Here is a 27157-nt window from a genome sequence, read left to right as displayed (position 1 = left end):
TGTATTCATCACTCATGGACATTATATGGTGGAAGGCGGGATTTTAGCTCCTGCAGCCCCTCCTTCCTGCTCTAATCTAGGTGACTTGTTTTCTCAGCCTCTGGGTAGCCATCGTTCTGGAAACTCTTGCCTTCCTCCCTGAGTTGGATCCCCTCTTTCCAAGATCCCATGTCTTCCCTCTTGTTTCACTTTCTTATTTTGGAGAAGGACATCCTCCAAGGAGCTTCCTGAGAAATCATGTACAAGTTGTGACTTCCTTGAGAGCTTACCTGCCAATATTTTTGGTTTCACATTCATGCGTGATTGATCGTTTGGCTCTATGTAGAAATCCAAGGTGAAAGTTACCTTAGAATTTGTTGTCCTTTTGAGGGATCTGGTGTTACTCTTATTCCCTGTTCTTCTCAATCTTCTCTTTATCTCTAGTGACCTGCAATTTGGGTTATTTTGTGTTCATTTTGATTTTTTTGGTAAACTTTTTGTTAAGGCGGAACCTATAGATAGAACATGGACACGTAATGAGTGCATGACTCTGAATTTTTACTACTAAATTTGGGTCTGATTTGTCTTACATGCTGAGAACTGTGGAAGAGCTCTTGTTCTGGAAACTGTGTCCTATGTGTGGTACCCACCTTGGTCTTGTGGAGCTCTGCCCAGTCTCTTGAACGCAGGGGGAGCCCAGGGCTCTGTCGGATTCCCCTTCCCGGGCCCCAGCCCAGACACTGCCTCTGGCAGACAGCTCTGATGCTGCTGGGATGCACCTCGTCTATTTCCCGTCCAGCAGGGGTCCCAGGCCTGCCCTGCCTGTTGTCAAATATCTGCAAACGGCTGTTTCATCTCTTCTGTTCAGTTTTCTAGTAGTTATGAAGGGAATTAAGTCCAGACCCTATTCCCCCATCAGACCAGCAGCAGAAGTTAGGAGTCCAGCCCAGAGGCCTGCAGGAGCCAAGCAGGAACCTTAAGTAAAAGCACAGGCCTGAGGGTAAAGCAGGAGGGAATGCATCCCACTCTGTGACAAACCGGAGCACAGATGGGCCTGTCTCATGTGGCCACTGCGCCTCCGCTGTAGCAGCCGCTGGGCGGAACTAGCTGCGCAGGGTTCCCAGGTGATCTGGTTTTGTGTTTTTTTGTTTTCAAAGAATCCAGACATACAAAATCTTACTTAAATCTAGGTATAGCTATTTTTAATTACTGGAAACTAATTTAAAAAACAGAACAAAACCCCAAACACCATGCAGGACATCCCCCCCACACACATACACACAAATGGTGGAATGCATGAAAGTGGATTTAGATCAAGTCTTTAGATCAAGACTCTGGCACCAAATAATGGTCACTGAAAATTATCTTCTAGAGGCAGCCAATTGGCAGGTGGGTGACTCCCGGCTGGTAACCCTTCCTTGGCTGCAAAGCCGCCGTGGTACAAACCAGATCACATCAAAATACGTTTCTTCACCGTGTGGAATAGGCACGATCGGAGTGCCTTGTCAATGACAGTGAAGCAACTTCTTGTGTGGGATTTCCAAGTGGGTATTTCATTTGTGTTCTTGAGCTGAGAGACCCTTTTAATTACTTTCTAGTTAAATCTTCTGGCATTGACTTCTAAAGAAAAGTTTAAAGGAAAACTATTAAGTTTTGTTGCCTGTCCTCGGCACCGTCTGCGGGTGATTTCTGTGACCGGCATCCTGGGGTCAGCATCGTTCAGCCTGTGCAGTGCTCTTCATGACCTGAGCACCGCACTCTCTTCATGACATCTTCAAGAGATGTCCCGACTTGAAGAGACCTCTCTTTTCTCATATTCTTTTTGCAGATGTGGCTAATGGTGTTTAGCATTTAATGAATAGTATCTAAGACTTCAAAAAGGTTAAATAATTTTTTTCCACATCTGTTTAGAAGCTAAGCACCAACACCAACACTTGTTTTTGGACATTGTAGAAAAAAAAGTAGTTGACTAATGCTATGGGTTCAAAGAAGTGCATAAACTGAAATTTTTAAATAGACCTGCAAGAAATCCAGTGTAGAATCTTAAGGCCTAAAAGCATTTTAGAACCTTGAGGTTGATTATGTTTATTTTCAGAGCAGGAAGTAGAGGCTGAGAAGGAGGAATAACTTAGAACCAAGGCCTGATGTCTCCCTCACTTTTAACTTATTTTCTGGGACAGAAAACACATTTTGTACCCAACCTTTTGACCCCTGTCTCATTCTGGCCCTGACGTGAAGTAAGGCACCTACACCGGGCAGTCTGTGTACAGTAGTTTCTGAGAAGCCGTAAAGAACACAGCCACCTTGGGAGGGTCAGGGATCCCTGCCACCTACGCTGAGGAGCCCCCCCGGGGACTACTGCTAGCCAGCCAGCCGCTAGTGGCTGAGGGCTACTCTGCCCCCTACAGGTTGCCCACAGCTGTACATGCAAGGTCCTGAGAACCGAATTTCTTTCTAGTGCTGTTCCCTGGGGGGTGACTGTGCTCACTAGGGGAGGTTAGGTACTGTCTGGGTACACGTTTTACCTTTCACAACTGGGGTTACGTTCTGGCATCTAGTGGGTAAGGCCAGCGATGCTGCCAAATGTCTAGCAGTGCACAGGCTAACTCTCACAGCAATTACCAGCCTTCAGCATCAGTGGTGCCAAGGCTAAAACCCTGGTCCAGGGCCCATCCATCCTCCGTCCTGTAACACATGTGACTGCTGTCTTTGTACTTGGAGCCGGACACCCCTTCACAGGTATAAAGACTGGCGTTGTGAAGGAAGGCTATGGGCGTGGTGTCCAAATACCTTTGGGGACTGACAAAGGGTGGGAAAGTTCCGGATGAGGAGGTCAGACATACTGACAGATAATGGTTTGCTTTATAAGATGAGATACCGCACGCCGCTTCATCAAAAGAAAAAAATGAGCTGGAGGAGTTGAATTTTCAGTGAAATTTCATTCATTCAGTAAATATTTTTTCCAGAGCTTATTGTATACCAGGCAGTGTTCTAGAAATCTGGATGTAGCACGGAACAAAAGTAATGTCTACCCTAAGAGGCTCTCATTCTATTTGAGAAGACCAACAATAAATAAGATAAATCTGTAATATACATGATGTGTCAGATGGGAAAATAAAATAGAGAAAATAAAACAGGGAGGGTAGAGAGTGATGGTGGTTTGTGGGGAAGGGACTTGCATTTTTTTTTAAAGTTTATTATTTTGAGAGGGGAGGGTCCGGGGGGAGGAGAGAGAAAGTATTTCAGGCAGGCTCTGCAGAGCCTGATGCGGGGCTCACACTCACAACCTACAAGATCATGACCTCAGCCAAAGTCAGACATTCAACCGAATGCGCCACCCGGGCGCACCAGGGGCTTTTATTTTTAAATAGCTTCGGCCCCAAATGCCAATGAGATAGCATCAGTCAGCAAATAATAAAGAGGAAAAATTTTAAGGCCGTTCCAGTTCTCTTAAAATGTGTCTCTGTACCCCTTTTCCACTTCAGAACAACAAAGTTAGACGCTTTGCTTTTGAGCTCAAGATGCAGGACAAGAGTAGCTACCTTTTGGCAGCTGACAGTGAAGTCGAAATGGAAGAATGGATCACAACCCTCAACAAGATTCTCCAGCTCAACTTCGAGGCTGCGATGCAAGAAAAGCGAAACGGAGACTCTCATGAAGGTAAGCAGAGCTCACTGTCTCCAGGTGCGTGCATACTCCACTGATGTCCTTAACTTTATCAGAGAGTTTAGGGAGCCTGTGTATCGCCAGGTACATGAGCAACGGGGCAGACGTGAGCTCTTCCCAGAGAGCTTAGGAGCAAAGATTTTGTCACATTAGAATTTCCTACCCTGACGACATTTTTATCAGGAAACCTTAAATGGGAAGAGCCACAGCTTCGGGGCAGAAAGGAAGACTGAGTTCAAGTCTCCACAATATCATTTTTCCGCTATGAGACCTTGCGCAAGACACTGACACATGCTGAGCCTCAGTGTTCCCATCTGTGAAGTGAGAATAAAATGGAACCTACTGGTCTACGGGAAACTAAATAAGATTATGTATCTTGAGTATCTGGCAGAGTCAGCACTTAAAATACTATAGGTTTTACTGTAATCATTAATCCAGTCCTTTAGGATTTTTAAGGCAAAGTTAAGCCTCATTACATTGGTGGGAAGCATCTAGCTACATTCCTGATAATTCATGTTTTGTTTCAAGCTCTGAGCCAGGTGAATCTCAACCATGGCTGCACCTTAGAAATTCTGGGTAACTTTTTAAAAAACTCTCTTTCTTATTTGGTTGGCCTGGCGGGGGGACCTGGGCAGTCCTCTTAGTGGGTCTGCTGGCTGTGGCCATGCGGACTGGTGTTCATAACTAATGTCAGTTCTTTTAAATTTTTTTTTAATGTTTTATTTATTTCTGAGATAGAGACAGCATGAGCAGGGGAAGGTCAGAGAGAGAGGGAGACACAGAATCTGAAGCAGGCTCCAGGCTCTGAGCTGGCTGTCAGCACAGAGCCCGACGTAGGGCTCGAACCCACGGACCGTGAGACCATGACCTGAGCCAAAGTCGGACGCTTAACCGACTGAGCCACCTAGGCGCCCCTAATGTCAGTTCCTTTAGACAGTGTCCATGCTGTATCAGTTATTAAATGTTTGGTTCTCAGCCTTGGGCATAAGTATTTTTTCTAAAAAGTTCTGAGGTGTTTTTAATGGGCATCTAGAGTTGAAAACCACCATCTGAGGGCACATGAGAGAAAAGGCCTTCCACCTCCTGCTTCAAATAGAATACGTTCAATTACAAGTGACTCAGGTTATCTGTTTTGTATTTTAGATGATGAACAAAGCAAACTGGAAGGTTCTGGTTCCAGTTTAGATAGCTACCTGCCTGAGCTTGCCAAGGTAATAATCCTCTTAATTTTTCTGCACTTCGAGAATGATATTGGTATATTTCTCATTTCCTGAGTTTGTCCAGGATGGAATCTATTGAAATGATTAACAGTTATATTGTAGTAGATTGTTAAAAAGACATTGTGGTTACTGCTGTCTCTTTTCTGTCCTAAATGTGAGGGGAGGTAAAATGCTCACCTGAGTCAGATTTTAGTCTTGTTTTCTGGAAAGTGCCTTACAAATTATTCTTTTTATTATTCTCTGTCCCTGCCCCTCCATAATGTTTACTGCCAGATTACGAGTATTGAAGGAATAACCAAGAATGCACAGGTAAAGTTTCCCAAGTTAACATGGCACCTACTGTGTTCACACCTGTGTTCCCCTTGCTCACATGAATAGACACACTTCCAAAGAGCATGGGCTGTGAGAGTCCTGCCACTAAACCAAACGGGTTGCCTGAGTTTTGTAAATTGCCTCTGGGTCCCTCTGAATGGGGAAAAAAAGAAGTTATACTTGTTTTTGATAATTTTGAGAAACCTAAAATTTACTGAAAAGCACAAAGATGAAGACAGCCAACTTTGTTCCCACAACCCAGATTCAACCCTGTTACTCTGTTGTCCTTTTAGCTTCCATATTTTTTTTTTAAGATTTATTTTTGAGAGAGAGACAGAGCACAAGCTGGGGAGGGGTAGAGAGAGAGGGAGACACAGAATCCAAACCAGGCTCCAGGCTCTGGGCTGTCAGCACACAGCCCGACATAGGGCTTGAACTCATGTACCATGAGATCATGACCTGAGGCAAAGTCAGATGCTTAACTGACTGAGCCACCCAGGTGCCCCTTATCTTCCATATTTTTTAAAGAAATAAAACATCAGTTATGGTTAAAGTTCTTTTCAAACACCATCCTTACTCCATCCCCTTCCGCCTTCACAGCCTCAAGGGTGACAGTCACTGTTAGGAGCTTCCTGGGATTACTTTTCATTTTATCTCTGTATCTTTACCATTGTATCCATCATAATGATCTACGTGGTTGTGTTTTATAGGTTTAAAAATGTTATACAAATGCTAACATATTATTCTGTACTTTACTTTCTTAATTCAGCCTTGATTTTGAGATCTGCCCAAGCTGGTATATAGATCTAGTTCATCCCTTTGATTGCACCGTGTAAGCATTTTATTTTAGCTGTTCTGTTATTTCTAATTTTTTTCTCTTACAAACAATAGTGCTACAGTGAATATCCTTGGACTTGTCTCCTTGTGTGCTTCTGTGAATGATTCTGTTTTAAATGAGAGAAATATCTTTGTCTTCTCCAGCCATTTATATTCTTGCTCTGTTACTGCCTTTCTTTTCTCTTTCTCTGCGAATACAGTGTAATAGAGACCCTACACACCCACATCTTAAACACTGTAATAGAAAACATGGTTTATCCATATACGATTATAAATAGACTGGCATTCAGCATTGACCTTTACTTTAAGACAACATGGCTGTTCTAAAATATAAAATCCCTCTCCCTGGCTAGGACTTGAGAGTATTGTTTTTCTTCAAGACTTGACGGTTACCACAGTATCTTTTTAGCACCTGCCCATTAAAGCTAATTTTAGTGCCACCATTGTAACCTCCTACTAAGCTGGGCAGGGCTTGTGTGTGTGTTTTTGTCCTATGAACTTCTGTGCATCATATTTTGCATTGAAATTCACTTTTTTTTTGTTTCTGGATGTTTGGGGGCACATAATTTCTCAAAACAAAATGTTTAAAGGAAAATATTTAAACCCATTTTGTTTATTGAAGCTGATAATACATGGAATGCAATCCAGGATTTGGAAAGTAACTTTCTATACTTGCGGGTGAAACCGTGGACACCTAGGAGAAGGCTCATATTGTTTGAGCCTAATGTTGATTAATTAGAAATCGCTATTGTTTTGTTTTTTTTTTTCCTGTGAAGAGATGCAGAAGTTGTGCCCTCCTTTCTTCTCTCACTGCCTACCTGTAGCTGGCCAGCATCATAATTTAATATTTCTCAACCCTAAGACCTAGGAACGTTTTTATTTGCTGTATTTTTTTAAGCTTATTTATTTTGAGAGAGAGAGAGAGAGAGAGCTCACAAGCAGGGGAACAGCAAAGAGGGAGGGAGAAGAGAGAATCCCAAGCAGACACTGTACTGTCAGCGTGGAGCCCAATTTGGGTCTCAAACTCACAAACCATGAAATCATGACCTGAGCCGAAATCAGGAATTGGATGCCCAACTGACTGAGCTACCAAGGCGCTGTGTAGGAAAGTTTTTAAAGTATATCTAATATATGTGTGTGTGTGTGTGTATATAATATCTCATATATGTCTTATATATGAGATAGCATATATAAGAGAGTTAATACACACACACACACACACACACTTAGAGCTATCTTCAAACTGTGTGTAACCACCAAGTTAGTTGAAGCAGTTTTGGCTGATTAAATCAGTTTAATTGGTTTCAACCCCCCATTTCTTTTTATTTTGCTTTGTTTTATCTATCTATCTATCTATCTATCTATCTGTCTGTCTGTCTGTCTGTCTATCTAATTGAAGTAGAACTTACATGGAGCCCTGATTGGGTAGTTCCATGGGTTTCACACCTGTGCACCTGCATAACCACCTCCCAGATCAATACATAGAACATTCCTAGCACTCCAGCAGACTGTCCTGTACTCCCCTCCCAATGGATACACCTGCTGGGTTTATGTCTATCACCGTAGATCAGTTGTGACTGTTTTAGACCTTCTTATAAGTGGAATCATACAGCATGCAGTCTTTCTGTGAGACTTCTTTAACTTAACGTTATGTGACGCAGAAATTATAAAAATATAATTGGAATAGAACTGAATAGGGAACATTAAATACACTACCCTTAATAATGATAGATATTATTTTTAAAAAGTTTTTATTAAGTAATCTCTATGTCCAACATGGGGCATGAACTCACTACCCCAAGAGTCTCATTCTCTACCAGCTGAGTCAGCCAGGCAGCCCAGCCCACTGTAGTATGTGTATATGTATTGGGTTGTGCTATAAACATATTTCTTACGATGGTCATAGCCAAAGCTTGAAAAAGGAAGCATATTAAGGGGCTTTACTGTTGTTATTTTCCCCTCTACCCCCAGCTCTTAAGTGTTTTAAAAGTATTTTTATTTAAGATAGAAAAAAGGCAGCAAGTAATTTTTCAAAGGGAAGAAGAAGAATGAAGGTACTGCCACGCAGTCAACATGGTGCTGTCACACTTGTGCCGCCTGTGGGGGTCTGCTCGGTGGTGTTGGGGGTGGGGGAGCCCGGGCCTGCCTGTGGGGGACTCTCAGCCCTTCACAACCGAGGGCTCCACTCACCAGTGTGCTCTTAGCTTAGTTTGTAACCTTCTCCATTGTATCAGGGTGGGGGCCATTTGTACCTGTTAAGGACGCAAGGAATTGACTGATTCCTCTTGATCTTAAGAGGAATGGATTCCATAGTTGCACATCTGAAGTTAAAGTAGAGGTGGGGGGAAAGGAGAGAGAGACTGTGTGCATAGCTGCTCAGGAGAGGGGAGTTTAATCAGGGGATGAAGAGGCACAAAGGGGTCAGTGCCAGGGATGGAGGTGCAAGGGAGGGTCTCGCGGGAGATCAGGCCGCAGGTAGATAAGTTGCAGCAGTGGAGCCAGGCAGGAGGTTTTGACGGTGTGATTTAGCGGCAGGCCCCTCTCTGGTCAGCTCCTCTTTCTGCCTCGTTCAGGATTCCTGTTGCCCCGGCTTTTGTCTTCCACTGTGACTGGGACGTAACAAACAGGATATGAGTGACGGGAAGTTGTTTCAGTACAAAAATAACTGACGTCTCATTTCGGAATATAATGGAGGAGGGCCCTTGACATATGACAAGGGTGATACGGGCTTAGGTTTTCAGAATATGTTGTATATTCTTGGCCCTTAGGTTGCTTGTACATTTAGTACTGAACGTCTTTATTGTTTTCTTATTGAGAGCATACTATATCTACCCTAAAATCTTTTCTTTTCCTCCTATTGTCTACTATGGAACCAAATACATGTTTGTTGTAAATGTAACAGCATTTATAGTATCAGAGCACATGGTCTTGTAAGCATTTTTATTAACTACACAAACTGTAGTTAAAGTTAGTCAATTGGTTTCTTCCCTACAAAGTCCGGGGGTAAGACAGTCAGGTTGTAAACCCAAGTACGGTTCATTTAATAATGTCTTTCACTGGTTATGTTTATCCTAGGTGTCATTGATACATTTGTATCACCGCCTTGTGTAAAGATAGTACGAAGAAAACCCTCATGCGTCCACCCTATATTGTCCTTCACAGCTTTTCTATTTTGGGTTTTTTTTTTTTTGGTACTCAGAGAACAGCAACTCACCTTAATTTTGGTCTCCCCAAGTGATTCTGAAAGAAAAGCATTGTTTCATGTTAATCCAAAATTGCCCACATTCGGTTACTTTATAACTTCTTTGTAGCGAGTGAACTTAATCTCTCTGGGTAAACCTTCAGTTGAACAAGAGATGAATTAATGTGTCTCAAACTTTATAGTCTCATGAGGTTGAGTAAGGGTCAGGCGGCCAGATTCAGCAGTATTTGTTGGAACCCAGTTACATAGATACCTTTTCTGACTTTTTTAAACCAAGTCTGTAATAGATGCTTCCTCCCCTGTATCCTAATCCAGAAAACGATGTCATTGTGTTATGATACAGAGTTGGCTGGTGTTTTGTTTATGAGGTCAGCAGGCATTCCATCTCTTGGGCCTCCTTATTCTATGTGCTTTATTATTGGTTTGTGACACAGAGGACGAGATAATGGTCCCAGGGCATTAGACACCTTTTAAGTAATGGAAACAAATCATGACAAGCTCTTTAAATTAAGAAGTAGACATCCTGGCCTCAAAGGAACTTGCTAAGTCTTCTTGTTCCAACCTATTCTGTTTTAACATTTTTTATTTATTATTGAGAGACAGAACATGAGCATGCGAGAGGCAGAGAGAGGGGGAGACACAGAATCTGAAGGAGGCTCCAGGCTCTGAGCTGTCAGCACAGAGCCCAGCATGGGGGCTCAGACTCACAAACTGCGAGATCATGACCCAAGCTGAATTCAGATGCTTAACTGACTGAGCCACCCAGGTGCCCCCCCCCCCCAACCTATTCTGTTTAAGCCAATGGTCAGCACAATGGTTTTCTGATAACTCATCCTCAAAATAAGATGCTCTTGGCCATGGTCTTTGGCATTTAATTGTTTTGCTTGCTCAGAGATGAACTTAAGACACGGAGTATGCTTAAAGCTTGTGGCAGTCCTTCTGGAAACCCTTCGAACATTTGGTCCATAATTGTATCTTAGGTGAGGAAGAAAGCACTGTCAGGGTGTGTCCTTAGCAGCTAAACGTAGGGTTCACAGGAGTGAGGGGAATGGCCTTTGTTTTAGACGAATCATTCTCTTTGACTTCTAAGCAAGTGTCAGTTTTTACAGACAACGGCTCTGTCATTGTCCGTTTTCTTCATGTTTTCCTTTCTGCTGAACCCAAAGTATTAGGCAGGTTGTGAGCAAGACAGCAGCAGCAGGGGCTGGGGAAAAGCCAGTCCAGTTCTTCCTACCTCCACGGTATGGACTGACCACAGGTTATTTTAAGAGCAGGGCTGGTTTCTATCACATTGAGAATCGCTGGATGGCATAGGCTGTGGATGTTTTTTTTTTTGTTTGTTTTTGTTTTTGTTTTTTTTTACAGCTATATTTTGTGGGCCCTTAGAATGTGAAAGTACTCATTATAGGAATTTATTTTATCATCTTTACTAAAACTTAAGTAAAAATAAGTGTGTTTGCTGTAATAAGTAAAAATATCCAAGGGCACCTGGGTGGTTCAGTCAGTTAAGCATCCGACTTCGGCTCAGGTCATGATCTCACGGTTCGTGGGTTTGAGCCCTGCGTTAGGCTCTGTGCTGACATCCAGCTCAGAGCCTGGAGCCTGCTTCACATTCTGTGTCTCCCTCTCTCTCTGACCCTCTCCTGTTCACTCTGTCTCTCTCTCCCTCTCTCAGAAATAAATAAAACATTAAAAAAATATATATATCCAAAGTTGTATAGACTCCATCTTTTCCCTCCACCCTCCACCCCCACACCCTGGGGCACTGGTGTTAGTAACCTGTTGTAATTCCCCTGCCATCCAACTGATTGCTCGTGGAGACATACACACAGATGTAGTGTGTGTAGTTTTTCAAGAAATATGTTCATGATATATACATTACTCCGAAACTTGTTCCATCACTGAAAAATATCTCATAGATGTCCCTCGGGGGCTGTAGAGGATCTAGTCTACTCATTTTTCATAGCTGCATAATATTACAGATACGGATATTATGCACTTTATTTAACATCTCCATATTCATGAACAGTTTGGGTTATTTTCCTTCCTTTAGCCTCTACAGTCTATGCACTGTAAACAACATTATCTATTTATAAGCTTAGATACTTGTGTTCTAAAGATGTTCCCCAAAGTGGGTCCTCCAGGTCACAGGTTATTGTGTTTTTAATGCTTTCCATCTTGCGAGTTTGCTTCCCCTAAAGGTTCAAACAATTCACATTCCCTTTTCTCTGCATCCACACCAGGGGAGTGAAAATGGTATTTTACTGCTTTAATTTGTGTTTTGATGCTTAGTGGTGAGATTTTCTTATTTTCATATATTTGGGTTTCTTCCTCTCTGACTTGTGTATTCATATTCTTTACCTTTTTCTTTGCTTTTTTTTTTTAAATTGTTTTTATGTCTTTATTTTATTTTGAGAGAGAGAGAGAGAGAGTTTGCAAGCAAGGGGAGCGGCAAAGAGAGGGAGACACAGAATCTGAAGCGGGCTCCAGGTCTGAGCTGTCAGCATAGAGCCCAACATGGGGCCTCAAACTCACAGACTGTGAGATCATGACCTGAGCTGAAGTCAGACATTTAACCAACTGAGCCCCCGAGGCACCCCTTTTTTTTCCTTTTCTAATAGTTTAAGGCCAGACAGCCCCAGTTACAAATCAGGCTTCTATTGAATGTGTTGAGGTCTTGGGAAAAGTATTAATCCCTTGTGCCTTAATGTCTCTTCTTTTAAACAAGGATAATACTAGGACCCGCCTCCTAAGGTGGTGTAAGATTTAAATGTGCATTTAAGATAATATTTAGCATAGAAATGTTGACTGTTATCCATAAAAATTTGCTTTTATCATTATGATGCTTCCAGGTATTTGTTATTCCCTGGCTCTAAAGCAAAGCCTCCCCTTCCCGAGCCACATTTTCTTTCTGCCTAGGTTTTACTTGGTAATTCCTTCAAATACCATTTATGAGGTATCCCCTCTGTTTAATGCATCATAGCCCATGGGAGGAACCGGGGAAGGAGCTGAGTTTGCTTTTAATCAGTTTCATTACAGCTGCCAATGTATGTAAGTTACATTGTAAGCTTTTAGGTTATTTTTATATCTAAAGTTGTCTCTTCTTTCCCATTAAATGGTTTCTCTAGTGAACAATATATCTCTTGGATATTAGTGGCAACCTCAGGATGCTTTGAGTCTCTTTTGACTCGTTGTTGATTTTTTTTTCTTTTAATGTGGTTGCATCCCTGGTTGCCCTCTGATTATACGCACCTCCTGGCAGTCATCCGTGCCATGTTCGTTTCTCATCTTGGAGTACAGTCAGTGTGATACAACAAGCGTCTTTCAAAAAGGCACCAGGAATTGTTACATTAAGAATCCAGTAGTGTCTGAGATCACAGGACTTGCCTTTGTTGAAGGACTCCAGCAGAAATTCAGATGTAGAATGCGTTACTCTTGGTGGTAGCCTGCAGCACGCGGTACTGACATTTTTGTTGGGAAACATCATGGATTGTATACAAAGTAAAGCAAATTCTTTTGGGTACAGTTAACTATACACCACACGCCACATGTTCTGGCTCTCGTGATGTGAATAAGTAGAAACAATGATAGGTAAGATGGAGTTAAAAAGTTGTCCCATCCCCCATAGGGCTTCAGCTCAAATCAGGCGATTTGCAGGAATGTTCCTTACCTCCAGAAGCCTTGAAGCTCCCTTAGAGAACATCAAGATAAAGTCTGTTGTGCAGAGAGACTCTAGCCATCATCTCGTTCAATATTTTAACTCAGAAATGAAAGTGGGGTCCAGAGAGGCTACGCGGCTTGCTCACACATACATAGCTAGTGAACAAGTAACCTAGAACTTAGTATTCTGGTGGTCATTTCACTTTGCCAGAGATAGATGGTTTTTAAATATAGTTATGATAGAGTTTGGGTCATTGCTAAGAACTAACCTATCATAACAACTGCATGGCTGAGAATATTAGGAAGATGTTCAGTCTTAATAGACCACGTTCAGCCACCAGCAGAGAGGGCAAGACACCCTCTCCACTGTGACTGTCGCTGCCCCATCACATGCTGAGATGTGAGTCGGACTGTGGGGCAAGAACAGATGAGAGAGGACACTCCATTCTGACTCTGTAGACTTCACCATGGAGACTGAGCATAATACAAACAGGATACAGATTTAGAGGCAGCAAGCATAAAAATAATGTGGTTGACAATGACTTCCACCTTGTGATAGAAGCTTCTTTCTGTTCCCTAGCTCCTATCTCTGCCACCCTTTGTCTCTCTCCCTCCATGGCTCGTCTCCCTGCCACCCCTTCAGCGTTGGGGCCCCAGGGTTTCTGTCTACAGACCCCTTTACGTTTTCCCCCAAGAAATTTCAGCCACTCTCAAGGCTCCTCTATCCCCCCTCTAGAGTGATGTTCTCCCAAGTGTGTAATTTCAGCCTTCCTCCCTACCTCGTGCTCACGTTCATCTCTCTGTCCACAGGCAATGCCACACTCTGCTTTATCACCGTCTCCACAAACCTGCTCTTCTTCCTGACTCTCCTATCTCAGTTAATGGGTTCACTGGTTGGCAGGCTACCTACGTGAGGACTGTGGGCTCTGTGATGGGCTTTCCTGTGGGATGGGGAGGCAGGTGTGATAAAGAGCCCGTGTGGGCATCTCGGTCTTTCCCTTTTAACCCACCTCCTCAGCCCTACTCAAGGGGTTCTTCTAATACAGAATTGCTTATTTTATTCCCTTGCTTAAAATAGTGCAGAGTTGTTTTATTGTTGTTGTTTGGGTTTTTGTTTTTTTTGTTTTTTGGGGGTTTTTTTTGTTTGTTTCTGAAGGAAATCCACAGTCCCTAACATACAAATCCCAGACTCATTTCTCTTCACTTTTCCCATCATGCCCAAACAGTCAGTCGTAACAAATGACTTGATCATTCATTACTCAAGTGTGACTATACCTCTGTACCTGGAGTACCTCCTCCCAGAACTCCCTTTTCTCCTTTTCTGCCAAATGTTCTTGTATTTCAAGGTGGGCTTTCTTCTGGGAACTCTTTCCCACTGTACCCCCTAGTCTGGGTTAGTGTTCACTGTGCCTTATGCTTTGCTATTCTTATTGCTGGTTTATATTCTATCTTTGCTAGTATTCCTTGGGTGTAAAGTCTTTGTTTTATTCATGTTGGTGTCCCTTGTGCCTGACGTATACTAGGTGCTCAGTAAATGTCTATTGACTAGACCAGCATTGCCACCTCCTGCCTGCCCCAAACATCACTCCTTCAAGATCTACCATAGTTTCTCTAACTCACCATTCCAGACTTACTCCTTCCTCTTCCTGGGCTTGTACCTCAGTCCTCGAAGGACCCAAAATTCTCTCTACCATCTGGGCTCATTGTCTCAGTGTCTGCCTGTGCTTGCATCCTTTTCGTTCACCCCCAAATATTCATGTTTTCTTACTTTTTGCTGTTTGACTCCTGCATTCACAGCCTGTCCCCTCTTCCATCACTTTATGAAACCTTTCTTGAAAGTAATGCTTAATTATTTCCTCTTGCTCTCTTTGATCGCTTTTGACCCTGCAGTTGATTGCATTTTCATAAGGGCAGGACTAGGTCTTCCTTTCCCCCCCCGTGTCACTCTCGTGCCCACCTCCTTCAATGGTCTCACCTTATTCAACATGCAGATGACTCCAGGATGACAGGAGAGTTGTCTCCTAGCCTGGACCTCCAGGATGGGACAAACGTGTTCGGACACCTGTGTAAGAAGAAGAGGGTTGTTTTGTTTTGTTTTGTTTTTTAGTGTAATTTTTATTTTTTGTTTATCTTGTTATCAGAGTACCAGAGAAGCAGAAATCAAACTGAAAAGTGAAAGCAGAGTTAAACTTTTTTATTTGGACCCAGATGCCCAGGTACAAACTATTTTAATGTTTCTATGTTTAAACTAAGTCAGGGAAAGAGAACGTCTGACAGATGATATGTTTGTTTTGTTTCTGCAAATGCTTGTCTGTTTACTTTAGACTGATAAGCAGCATAACAGCAATGCAGAAAATTCAGGGAAAAAGGAAAAATAAAAAACAACCATAAACTCATCCCCATTACCACTACTGTCGTGGATGTTCTGTTTTCACTAGATTGTGGAAAACTGAGGGATTTATCCAAAGACGTTCTCAATGCACAGAGAGCATATAATTTACACCATATAATGACCATCAGACAATAATAAGCATCACCATAGATGCCAAAGTGGCGGTGGTATTTCCTGACTCACCCGAGGTGCATGCGATCCACATCTGTGCCCCCCAAAAGTCCACACCCGACATGGGGGGGCAGGTGTGGGACCCAGGGCAGCCCAGAGGGGATCAGAGCAGCCCAGAGGGGACGACGGCTCTGCAGTATTTTCTCCTGTATCTTCCCCCCTTTACATTTGTGATCTTTTTTATAGAGCTTCTTCCCCGTTTACTTTAACAATAAATCTCTGTTGCTTCACAGATTTCATAACCCTATGTTTTTGCTTTTTTGACTATTTTTTGTCTGTTTTGATAAAATACACAAAAGTTTACCATTTTAATGATTTTTAAGTGTGCAGTTCAGTGGCATTAAGTACGTTCATGATGTGCAGCCATAACCACCGTCCATTCCAGAACTCTTTCATCATCTGAAGTGGAAATTCTGTATTCATTAAACACTAACTCCCCAACCCTCCCTCTCCTCACCCCCTAGTGACCTCCGTGGTCCTTCCTGTCTTTATCAATTCGCCTGCTCTAGGAACCACATTTATGTGAAACCATACACAAAATCCTTTTGTGTCTGGCTTATTCACTTAGCATAATGTGTTCAAGGTCCATCCATGTTGCAACAGGTGTCAGAATTTCCTTCCTTTTTATGGCTGAATAATATTCCACTCTATGTATATACCAGATTTTGTTTGTTTATTTATTTGTTGATGGACACTTGAGTCATTCCTAACCATAATTTTTAAGCTTTATATGATAATCTGTGGAGTAGATATACCATCATTTATTTGACCAGTTATAAACTATATAAACTTATAAAATAGTAGCTCTATTGTGAGTTAAATGAGTATAGCTTTTCCATATTTTATGGAGTTTCCTCAAGATACATATATTATGTGATTTTTTTAAAAAGTGTGAACATAATACATTTATGTATTTACATTTTCTTTTAAAGAAGCTTGACTTCACATCAGCTGAGCCGGAAGTGAAGCCATTTGAAGAGAAGTTTGGGAAAAGAATTCTTGTCAAGTGCAATGATTTATCTTTCAATTTGCAATGCTGTGTTGCAGAAAACGAAGAAGGACCCACTACAAATGTAATTTTCCTCTTAAAAATGAATTTTAGAAAATAGAGATAGCAGATATGCCAATTGCAATGCAGTCTGGACAGAAAATCCTAGTCCCTGATCAGAGAAGTGCAGCCTTTAAATCCGGATGTGGAAGGTTGTTTAGCCTCAGGAGCAGGATATTTGTGACAAAGGGTAGGGATGGAGACTCCTTTCTCTTGAGCAGTAATTTATAGCAACAATCATAAATAGGTTTCTTCTTTGATAGCATATTCTCTTTTCCAAGCAGTTTGAGCCGTAGTGATGGTCTGGATTGTTTTTTGTTGTTGTTCAGGTCGAGCCTTTCTTTGTCACTCTGTCTCTGTTTGACATAAAATACAACCGAAAGATTTCTGCTGATTTCCACGTGGACTTGAACCATTTCTCCGTGAGGCAGATGCTGGCTACCACGTCGCCGGCTCTGATGAACGGTGGCAGGAAGAGCTCACCCGCCCTTCAGGACATCCTTCACGAAGCTGCCATGCAGTATCCGAAGCAGGTGGGGGACCGGAGCCCTGCAGCCTTCCCTACCAAGACTGACCTTGCACCTGCTGTGTGAATGCATAATGATACTTTGTAGTACACAGCTAGGGGAAATGAGACCATTGGTTATATCGACAGCATATATAATCAGGCAGGAGAAAGGCAAGCTGAGAGAAGAAGAAGTAATATTTGATTTCTAATTTTTTTTCCTAAACTTCCTGATAGTTGCCCGCCCCACCCCCCGACCAAATTGCCTTTTTGATCATATGATGACCTAGCGGTAAAGCCCTGAGTGCCTCTGAATAGCCTGTTTTAGCACTCTTTGTTGCTTCAGAACGTTTCATGTTCAGGGGATTTGTTCAACGTGGGCGTGCATTTTTCTCACTCCAGAAAATCGTTTGTTCCCTAGGGAATATTTTCGGTCACGTGCCCTCATCCTGATATATTTCTGGTGGCTAGAATTGAAAAAGTGCTTCAGGGGAGCATCACACACGGCGCCGAGCCATACATGAAAAGTTCAGACTCTTCTAAGGTATGAGCTACTTTCATGCTTTGTGATGATAAACCAGCAATTCAGTAAAAGGGCCCTCTGTGAAAATAGAAAGGCTTAAAGAAATCAGAGTTAAGCCTTATTTATTTAGCCAGTTGTATTTATATTTTTTATAGTTTAAAAGATGTGCACTCTTTACAGAGATTTACTCTTAACCTCATGTGTCCAATTTTCATTGAAAAGTAGTCTTATATGTAAATAAAATCCTTCATTGGTCTAGACAATCCTAACATCCTAAAATAATTGACAAAGCTGGAATCATCAGCTCAACAGTAAGCTTTCTCATTAAAGAGGACATACAGTCTATTCAGATAGAGTGCATTCCGCATGATGTGTCTCTTGGGTTCTGGAATTAATCTTTGGGTCCATTTACACTTAAAAGTGAGGCTGGAGGCTAGGGGATGGCCTGGCTCAGATGGTCTGGCCAGTAAGGTCAGTGCCTCAGGCCCCCTGTTTGGTCACATGGAGTAGGTCGTGGTGACAGAAGTGACCTTGGGTAGAAGAGGGAAAGGAAACATACAAGCTCTATGGTATATTTCCCTTACTTTGGTGCAGTGCTCACTACTTGGGGAGCACCTTGGTGTGGACATACAGACATGAATATTAGAGGGGATCTACTCCAGGAGCTCCTTTCTGGCATCAGAAAACTGAGGTTTACTAAGGTTGAGTTACCTGCTCGGTGCCCCACAGCTAGGTGACCACAGGCACCTGACCATCCCTTTCCAGCACATTGAGCTACCTGGCACAGTGAGCCGTAGAGTGCTGTCTCTGCTGGCTTTACAGTGGTTTTTATAAGTGTTCATCTGGGAGATGCCATGATATACTGACAGGGACTGGTCAGTGGCAGGAGGTGATACCTCCAAAGCCTCTAAGGGATGTTTCCTGAGCTGAATCAGAGCTTCCCCTCGTGCTCTCTGTGGCCGGCCGTACACCCCAGGTGTGTCCACCAGCTGTAGGGGGTTGTTAACGAATAGGTTGTAGGAGTCAGAGACCTGGGTGCTGAGTGCCTAACCAGCCTAGGTACTTTGGAGAAGTCATGTCACCTCTCTGGGCCCCAGTGTCCCGTTTATTGTTGAAGGATAATATCACTACGTGCCCCACCTCCTCTCAGGAACAGCACTGAGATCACACAGATAATATACAGGACATTGCTGGGTGCCTACGTGGCTCAGTCAGTTCAGGTCTGACTGCAGCTCAGGGCATGATCTCATAGTTCACAGATTCGAACCCCACGTCAGGCTCTATATTGACAGCTTGCAGCCTGAAGCCTGCTGGGAGCCTGTGTCTCCCTCTCTCTCTGCCCCTCCTCCATTCACACTCTGTCTGTCTCAAAAATAAAAATAAAACATTAAAAAAAATTTTTTTTTAAATATACAAGACATTACTGGGGACGCTACAAATCACTGACACTGACACGAGATGAGGTCATCATTCTCATCTATCACAGCCCCAGCCAGGGGAGAGCCATTTCCCCAGGCACACTACCTCCACCAGGAGTATGCCTTTCCGGCTGATATACAGCCGAGTCAAGTTCAGTCTCTGGAGAAGAAGCTATCTTATTTTATAAATCAGGTTTGTTAAACCTTGGATGAGAAGCTCTTTCAGCTCTTCAGTGTTTTGATTCAAAATCATTGAAGGCCCAAGATGAGATCGGCTCCCCTGACTGCGTATGTGGTATGTTTCCAGGGCCCCAGGGCCCCAGCTTTGCTCTTCTGCCTGCCATATGCACGGCTTGAAATTTGGCAGCTCATGACGGTGCAGAATCACATTTCACCCTGGGCTGCTCTCCTTCACGCCCCCCAGTGCCCGTTGAGCACCCATGGAAGCCGGCTCTTCCCTCCTTACGTATGCGACGCAGAGCTCTGCCATGTGTACATTCTTCCATGCGTTCACTCCTCCAAAGCATTAAATTAAGGCAAAGATTAACCTTTTTATATCAGAATAGGTTTTCTATCTCTCTGCTGTCAGCCATGTTCCGTCAGAATAGAACTTTTGGCAGAGGTATTACTGAAGGAGGATTTTCTTACGTATACCAAAGTCATTTCTCTCCTGTTTTCCAGGATGGTCTAGAACACCATTTAGAGTAAAATTTGTCTTGGAGAAGGAAATTCTTATGAAAAGTCTCTGTAGGTGTCGATCATGACTAGACTGAAAAAGAAGAAGAAAAAAAAGGCGGGGGGCGGGGAACCAAAGGCAAAAATGAGTTTTTCAGTCTTTTACATACTTTATGTTCTATTTGCGTCCTCAGTAAGTCTGTGGGCTCAGACCCTGTTCGCCACAGGAAAGAGTGGAACTTATCTGAATTCTAGGTTTTAGTTTTAAGTTTTATGCAAATATTGCATTTGACTCCACAATACAGTCATTATTGTTATAAACCTAAAAATAATAGTTTCTATCTGAAAATAGAAGGTAGGCCATTTTCCCCTGTGACCATGTGTCCCCTGAGCCCTGCAAGAATGTGCCCTACTGGATGAAGAAGTGGAGGAATTAGAGGACATGTTTCAGTCAAGACGTGTTTCCAGTTCATTTGTGAGGGCAGCACTCCCACAGCACGACCGTGCTAGAGTCATAATGTTTGGTAACTGGAATGGATAGTGAGGAGTACTGTGGCTCACGCCCTTCGTTTCTTAGGTGGGGAAAATGGAGCCCAGAGAGGGTTGATGGCCTAGATCCACCCAATTGGTTTTCAGTTTGACCTAGAGACAAACGGCTCTGTGTTCCGAGTCCACTCAAACCTAGTGTGCAGATCCCCCAAAGGTGTGGTCAGAAGGCAGGTTCTGACCCAAAGGGCCTGGGCTGGGACCTGAGACTCTGCTTTCCCAAGAAGTTTCCAGGCGCTGCTGATGCAGCCGCTCTGACACACGTTGGTTCACAGGCACGGTATCACAGTCCCCAGAGCTGGTTTGACTTTTCATGTGCTTACTTAATGTAAAAGGCCCTGAACATACCGCTCTGACGGAATCAGACTTTGCATTGGTAGCAGCGCAGTGCCCCGGTACGAGCACCTATAGGGTCTGTCCTCTGCTTTAGCAGTAGGGGTATAGTTGATTGACAGACCTGCCCTGCACACATCTGAGGCCAAAGCAGATCTGCTTCCCTGTGGACAATGGGGTTGATAAGTCCACCCACAACAAATGAAAATTCATCATCAAGAAGTGAAAACAGCAGTAAGTTTATACTTAGAAAATAAGACTATAGCAATTGAAAACCCTGGCCTAACTTAAGTCAGCACCTGTAATGTCTTCTAGAACGAATACCTGTCCCCCAAATTGTGGGACTCTGCATAAGCCTGTACACATTAGGAGCTATGCCGGCTTACTATTTTCATTAGTGTTCTCATTTAAATGTTAAGTATTGCAATCTATTTTGACACGAATTCCAAGAATTAACAGTTGTTAATAACCCAGTGAACTTATAAGTAAGCCTCAGTCATAAAGAACTATGAAAGCTTATGAAATGTCACACTTGCAGCCTTTGAAAGCAACATCTTAGAAAAGAAAAGACATAACATTTTGGAAACAGTCCTCATTCTGTATAGTCTTTGGAAATCACTGCCACAAAGATTGTATTCAACAGAATACCCTGCACCTAGCGTAGGCCCAGCCGTTTCCTTACCATGCCCTGTGCTTTTCCGCGCATCTGATACTATGGTAAGAGCTTGTTCAGTGGACATGTGATGATGGCCCTTTAGATCATAATTCTGTCATGTGCAGCACCTCATATCTTGATTCTCGCGTCTTCAAGGTTGCTCAGAAGGTGCTGAAGAATGCCAAGCAGGCTTGCCAAAGACTAGGACAGTACAGAATGCCGTTTGCATGGGCAGCAAGGTAACAACTTTATCTTTTATGCCTTTGATGTAGATACAGATAGGCGAATATAGATAGACAGACAGACTGACTGACTCATCTTTTCTGTTTATTGCCCAGAGACAAAGAGGATTTAAATGCGTAAAGTTAAAACATAAGTAAGCCCCCTATGTGAATAGTCATTCATCAGAGTCACAGACAGGGAAGATACCGGCTGGGAGAGCTGTGTGGGGGGCTGGCGGGATGGACGGGGGTTCTCCTTGCAGAGCGGCTTTCTAGCCACGTGTCCCGAGCTCAGCCTGGACAGCAGCCCAGGGCGGGGGCCTGCGCATTACCCTTGTTTGTGGGCTCTGCTTCCTAAGCATCTGACTGTGGATGTTGTTGCCCAAGCACGAGCCATTTGCTGGAAACGTTTTCTGCGTAAATTGAGTTAGTTGTGTTCATCCGCATAAATGTCTCCCATGTTTGCAGATAATGAAATTTTTGTTAGCTACAGCCAATGGAATAATAATTAGCCTTCACATAGAAACCGAAGTTAAGCTGTGGATTTATTTTGGTCTTTTGGAAGCTCTGTTTAGAGCTGTTGTTTGGCTGTTTCAGGACATTGTTTAAGGATGCATCTGGAAACCTTGACAAAAATGCCAGATTCTCTGCTCTCTACAGACAGGACAGCAACAAGCTCTCCAATGATGACATGCTCAAGTTGCTTGCGGACTTTCGGAAGTGAGTCTCAAAGTGTTACTTATTTGCTCACCTGAAAAAAAAAGGTGTTTGGTGGGGAGGAAGGCAGCGGGCTTCACTCAAACATCATAGGGCCTGTTGGGTAAGCGTGGAACTTTACCCTGAGTCCCTGGGAGGGAAGAAAAGGTCTAACACTGAAGAGTGTTCTGGTTAATTTGAGTGACATTTTCAGTGGTGCCGTGAAGGGCGGTGTGAGGGTAGAGACGAGCCTAGGGAGGAAGGAGACAGGTGAGGAACCTTTGGCAAAAGACGGGAAAAGACTCAGCAAAGACGGTGAGAGTGGAAAGGGGAGGAAGGGACTAACTCCGGTCATGTTGGGGAAGCACCATTACTCCACCTGGGGCTCCTGATTGGGGGAAGGGAGGGAGGAGAGAGAAGTGGGGGGTAGTCTCGGATAAGGAGCCCCCCAGTTTCTGACCTGCACCGTGGAGAGACTCAGGTACCATTAACTGAATGACGGAAGGGAAGAACAATAACTGACTTACTGTTTACCAGCACTGTTCCAAATGCTTTACCTCCATTAACAAGTGTATTCATTCCCCAGGGCTGCCATAACAAAGTACCACAAACTAGGGGGCTTAAAACAAGGGAAATGTAGCTCTCACAGATTTGGAGGCTAGAAGTCCAAAGCCAAGACATTGGCGGGGCTGCCCTTGCTCCAGAATCTCCAGGGGAGGGTCCCTCCGTGCTTCTCCAGCCTCCCGTGGCTCCAGGCGCTCCTTGGCTTGTGGCGGCGTCACTCTAGTCTCTGCCTCTGGCTGCACATGGCCATCTTCCTGTGTTTTTCTGTCAAAATGTCCTTCTTATGAAAGAACTTGTCATGTTGGATTAGGGCCAACCCCAGTGACCTCATCTTCTTGATTATATCTGCAAAGACCCTATTTCCAAACAAAGACACATCTGTAGGTACCACAGGTTAGGACTTTAACATATGTGTCCGGGGAAACCATCCAGCCCACAGCGGTAAAGAGAGGGAACGCGCCGGTGGGGTCAGTCTGACTAAGAGCCTGCTCCTGTCCCTGTGCTGCTCTGGGGTTCCCTCATGACAGTCCCCTCCCGAACTCTCACAGCTGACTTCCTTTGCTAATGACATGGGTTTTAGAGCTTTTCTGGGGAAATTCTGGGAATGAGAAAGAACTGAGGCTGTTAAAAGGGAAGGAAATGAAAAGCATGGGGACGCCTGAGTGACTCAGTCAGTCGAGCGTCCAAGTCTGGATTTCAGCTCAGGTCGTGATCTCACGGTTCCTGAAACCAAGCCCCTCTTTGGGCTCTGCGCTGACAGCACAGAGTCTTCTTGGGATTCTCTCTTTGCTCTCTCTGCCCCTTCCCCTCTCTTTCTCTCTTTTTCTTTCAAAATAAACATTAAAAAAAAGAAATTAAAAAAAAACGAAAGGAAGGAATGGTGAAGAGCCAGCCATGAACTATTCTATACCATAGGAAACTTTTAGTCTTATTTTTTTAATTTGGAAAAAAAACCCCACACATGTCAAAGTAACAGTGTCACTTGGCTTAGAACTCAGGACTCACTGTTCAGCTTTCTATTCATTTTCACTTTTTTTGTACTTTTCTCTCTTCTGATTTTTCAGGATTCTTAATAGAGCCATAATTAACATCTCTAAAAAACCTTTACTTACTGATAGTAATATATTGTCACATATAACATGTTTTCATACAGTAATTATTGTCATGTTTCATCCTCGTTTAAAGAATAAAAATCATTTTACTTTTTTTTTTAAACTCCAGCACGTTTAGTTAAATAGATTAGAGTTTTCCTGCACTAGCCTACCATGCAGTTCTTAACATTCATGATGTGGGTCCAAACGTAATCACTTAGGACGGTGTGCACTCTATATTGTTAAGGAGGAGAAAGTATATCTATATGACCTCATTTTTGAGAAGAAAACATTTTATATATTTCTTCTTATGTGTAAATGAAGAAATGGATAGGCAAGCAGCTAGCCAGATGGAAAGATAGGCACCAAATAGTCATGTAGGGTGTGTACCAAAATGGTGGTCATGGCTGTCTCTGAGGGCTGGATGTATGGATGACTTTTAACTTCTACTTTATAGCTTTCCACGATTTTACATGGGCTTTTTTTTTTAAGCCAACATTTTTACTTCCATATTCCAGCATACAACCCAATGATGAGGTTTTCTACCCGTAATGGTGGTTGGAAGTCCTGTGTCAGAGGTTCTGTGCCAGGCAGGCTAGCTGGGACTGCGCTGGCTGTGGTGGGTCTTGGGCAGCAGCCCCAGCTCACTGTTCTGTCCCTCGGCGGAGGCTGAAGGGTAGGACTCCACAGGGTCTTTAATGAAAAAGTGATGTGAGCAGAGAGCCCGTGGCGAGGAAGAGCACAAGCCTTCACTGGTTCAGAGCACAGAGTGGCCTCCCTGGCACACCGGGCCTTCATGGTCGTGCTCAGCGGAAAGCATCTTGCGGGAGGAGTGTGCTCCGGAGGGCCAGCCAGAGAAACCCCATAGGGATGTGATGCTGTCAGCCTCAGAAGATGCAAAGAGGAGCCTTCGTCCTTCCTTGTCAGCAAAATCCAAAGAAATGCTTGTGTCTGCTCCCTGTGCTTTTCATAGTGGAATTAGGGAGTGGAGGCTTCCTTTTTTTTTTTTTTTCTTTTTAACCTTAGCATTGTTCTTTTTTTTCCTCTTTATTTTGTTTGTTTGTTTTTGTTTGTTTATTTATTATAGGGAATAATCTCATGTCACTGGCCTGGGCACCAGCCTGGGTGCAAAGCTGTCGTTGCTGCTCCCATGGTTGTCTCAAAATGTCATTTAATAATGGATGGGAAAAATTTTCTCGAGCTGCCCCCAGTCTTTAGAAAATAGCTGTCCAATCTCATAGGCCACTCCTCCCTCTCCTTTGCAATAAGTACCAGGGGTGTTTTCCAAGACTTAGTAGGAAAGCAGTTCTGTCAGATAGATGGCATTGCTGACATGTATGCTTCTGGAAACTTTCACCCAAGAAGAAATACTTGCTATTTCATCCTTATTTGATTTCCTCACAGTGGTATCTTTTCTGACTTCTTTTACTATCTCTAGGAGAGAGAGACAGAGAGAGACAGCGTGAGCAGGGGAGGGTCAGAGAGAGAGGGAATCACAGACTGAAACAGGCTCCAGGCTCTGAGCTGGCAGTCGGCACAGAGCCCGACGCGGAGCTCGAACCCACAAACCGCGAGATCATGACCTAAGCAAAAGTCGGACGCTTAACCGACTAAGCCACCCAGGCGCCTCTTTTCTGACTTCTGCAAGAAATCTGAAAGCATGAAGGCAAAGTATAAAAAAAGAACATTTTCTTTCCTTTTCTTTCTTTTCTTTTCAAATTTTTATTTAAATTCTAGTTGGTTACCACACAGTGCAGTATTGGTTTCAGGAGTAGAATGCAGTGATTCATCACTTACATACAACAAACACCCAGTGCTCATCCCAACAAGTGCCCTCCTTAATGCCCATCACCAGCCTAGCCCATCCCCCACCTACCTCCACTCCAGCAACCCTCAGTTTGTTCTCTGTACTTAAGAGTCTCTTCCAGTTTGTTTCTCTCTCTTTTATTTCCCCTTCCCATATGTTCGTCTACCATATACATCATATGGTAGTTGTCTTTCTGTGACTGACTTATTTCACTTAGCATAATATAGTCTAGTTTTATCTATGTTGCTCCAAATGGCAGGATTCCATTCTTTTAGATGGGTGAGTAATATTCCATTGTATATGTATACAATGACGTGTGTTTGTGTGTGTGTGTGTACACTACATCTTCTTTATCCATTCATTAGTTGGTGGATCCTGGGCTTTTTCCATTGTCCATTGTTTGGCTATAGTTGATAATGCTGCTGTAAACATTGGGCTTCATGTACCCCTTCAAATCTATATTTTTGTATCCTTTGGGAAAGGCCCTAGTAGTGTGATTGCTAGATCATATTTTTAACTTCTTGAGGAACTTATGTAGTGTTTTCCACAGTGGCTGTACCAGTCTGCATTCCACAGTGCAAGAGGGTTCCCCTTTCTCCACATTGTCACCAACACTTGCCGTTCCTTGTGTTGTTAATTTTAGCCATTCTGACACATGTGAGGTGGGATCTCATTATGGTTTTGATTTGTATTTCCATGATGATGAGTAACGTTGAGCATCTTTTCAAGAATATTTTCTTTCTTTAAAAAAATTTTTTTTAATGTTTTTTATTTATTTCTGAGAAAGAGACAGCATGAGCAGGAGAGGGTCAGAGAGAGACACACACAAAATCTGAAACAGGCTCCAGGCTCTGAGCTGTCAGCACAGAGCCCGACGCGGGGCTCCAACCCACAAACCGTGAGATCATGACCTGAGCCGAAGTTGGACGCTTAACCGACTGAGCCACCCAGGCGCCCCTGTTTTCTTTCTTTTTAAATTTTTTAATGTTGATTTATTTTTGAGAGAGCATGAGCTGGGGAGGGGCAGAGAGAGAGGCACCAAGGATCCAAAGAAGGCTCCGTGCTATCAGCACAGAGCCTACTGCAGGGCTCGAACCCATGAACTGCAAGATCATGACCTGAACTGAAGTCCAGTGTTCAACCAACTGAGCCACCCAAGCGCCCCAAGAATATTTTCTTTTAAATGTAAACCTTTTTTTTTCCTTGGTCTGGTGCAAAAGGTGTTTTTATTAAACCACAGGGACAGGACCGTGGGCAGAAAGAGCTGCCTAAATGTAAACCTTTTTTAATGCTACCACATTGGGTAGTTTTTTGTGCTTTTTTGTTTTGTTTTGTTTTTTGGTTTTGATAGTGCTTATTTATTTTTGAGAGAGAGAGAGACGGAGACAGAGACAGAGAGAAAGCATGAGCAGGGGAGGAGCAGAGAGAGAGAAAGAGAGGGCAGAGCAGAGGCTCCAAAGCAGGCTCAGCACTGACATGGGGCTGGAACTCACGAGCCGTGAGATCATGACCTGAGTCAAAGTCCGACGCTTAACTGACTGAGCCTCTCAGGTGCCCCCACATTAGGTGGGTTAGGCAATAATATTTATTAATAGGGTTTGTGCATGAGACTTATATGTATATATTTTTATTTGTA

The 27157-nt window shown here is 43.3% G+C and overlaps 1 protein-coding gene and 1 long non-coding RNA gene across 11 annotated transcripts in view; one reads left to right on the top strand and one right to left on the bottom strand.

Moving 5' to 3' along the window:
- Window positions 1–27157, top strand: part of DOCK9 (dedicator of cytokinesis 9) — a 290243-nt gene that overhangs the window by 164283 nt on the left and 98803 nt on the right. For all 10 annotated transcript variants that reach the window (XM_039252519.1, XM_039252516.1, XM_039252512.1 and 7 more), the window contains exons 8-15: window positions 3465–3639; window positions 4789–4856; window positions 15018–15092; window positions 16372–16512; window positions 16817–17020; window positions 17414–17536; window positions 21299–21381; window positions 21961–22083. In XM_039252519.1, coding sequence (XP_039108450.1) covers window positions 3465–3639; window positions 4789–4856; window positions 15018–15092; window positions 16372–16512; window positions 16817–17020; window positions 17414–17536; window positions 21299–21381; window positions 21961–22083 — 992 coding nt within the window. The remainder of the gene's footprint in view (window positions 1–3464; window positions 3640–4788; window positions 4857–15017; window positions 15093–16371; window positions 16513–16816; window positions 17021–17413; window positions 17537–21298; window positions 21382–21960; window positions 22084–27157) is intronic.
- LOC120245449 lies at window positions 8384–9530 on the bottom strand. Its single transcript, XR_005531791.1, has 2 exons — window positions 9229–9530; window positions 8384–8623 (listed from the first exon to the last, which is right to left on the bottom strand). It is a non-coding gene; the product is annotated as an uncharacterized LOC120245449 (long non-coding RNA).

This window comes from Hyaena hyaena, unplaced genomic scaffold, assembly GCF_003009895.1.
Source record: "Hyaena hyaena isolate Hyena2069 unplaced genomic scaffold, ASM300989v1 scaffold_418, whole genome shotgun sequence".
Taxonomy (NCBI): domain Eukaryota; kingdom Metazoa; phylum Chordata; class Mammalia; order Carnivora; family Hyaenidae; genus Hyaena; species Hyaena hyaena.
The sequence above is the reverse complement of the archived record's forward strand: the minus strand, read 5'-3'. Positions and strand labels throughout refer to the sequence as shown.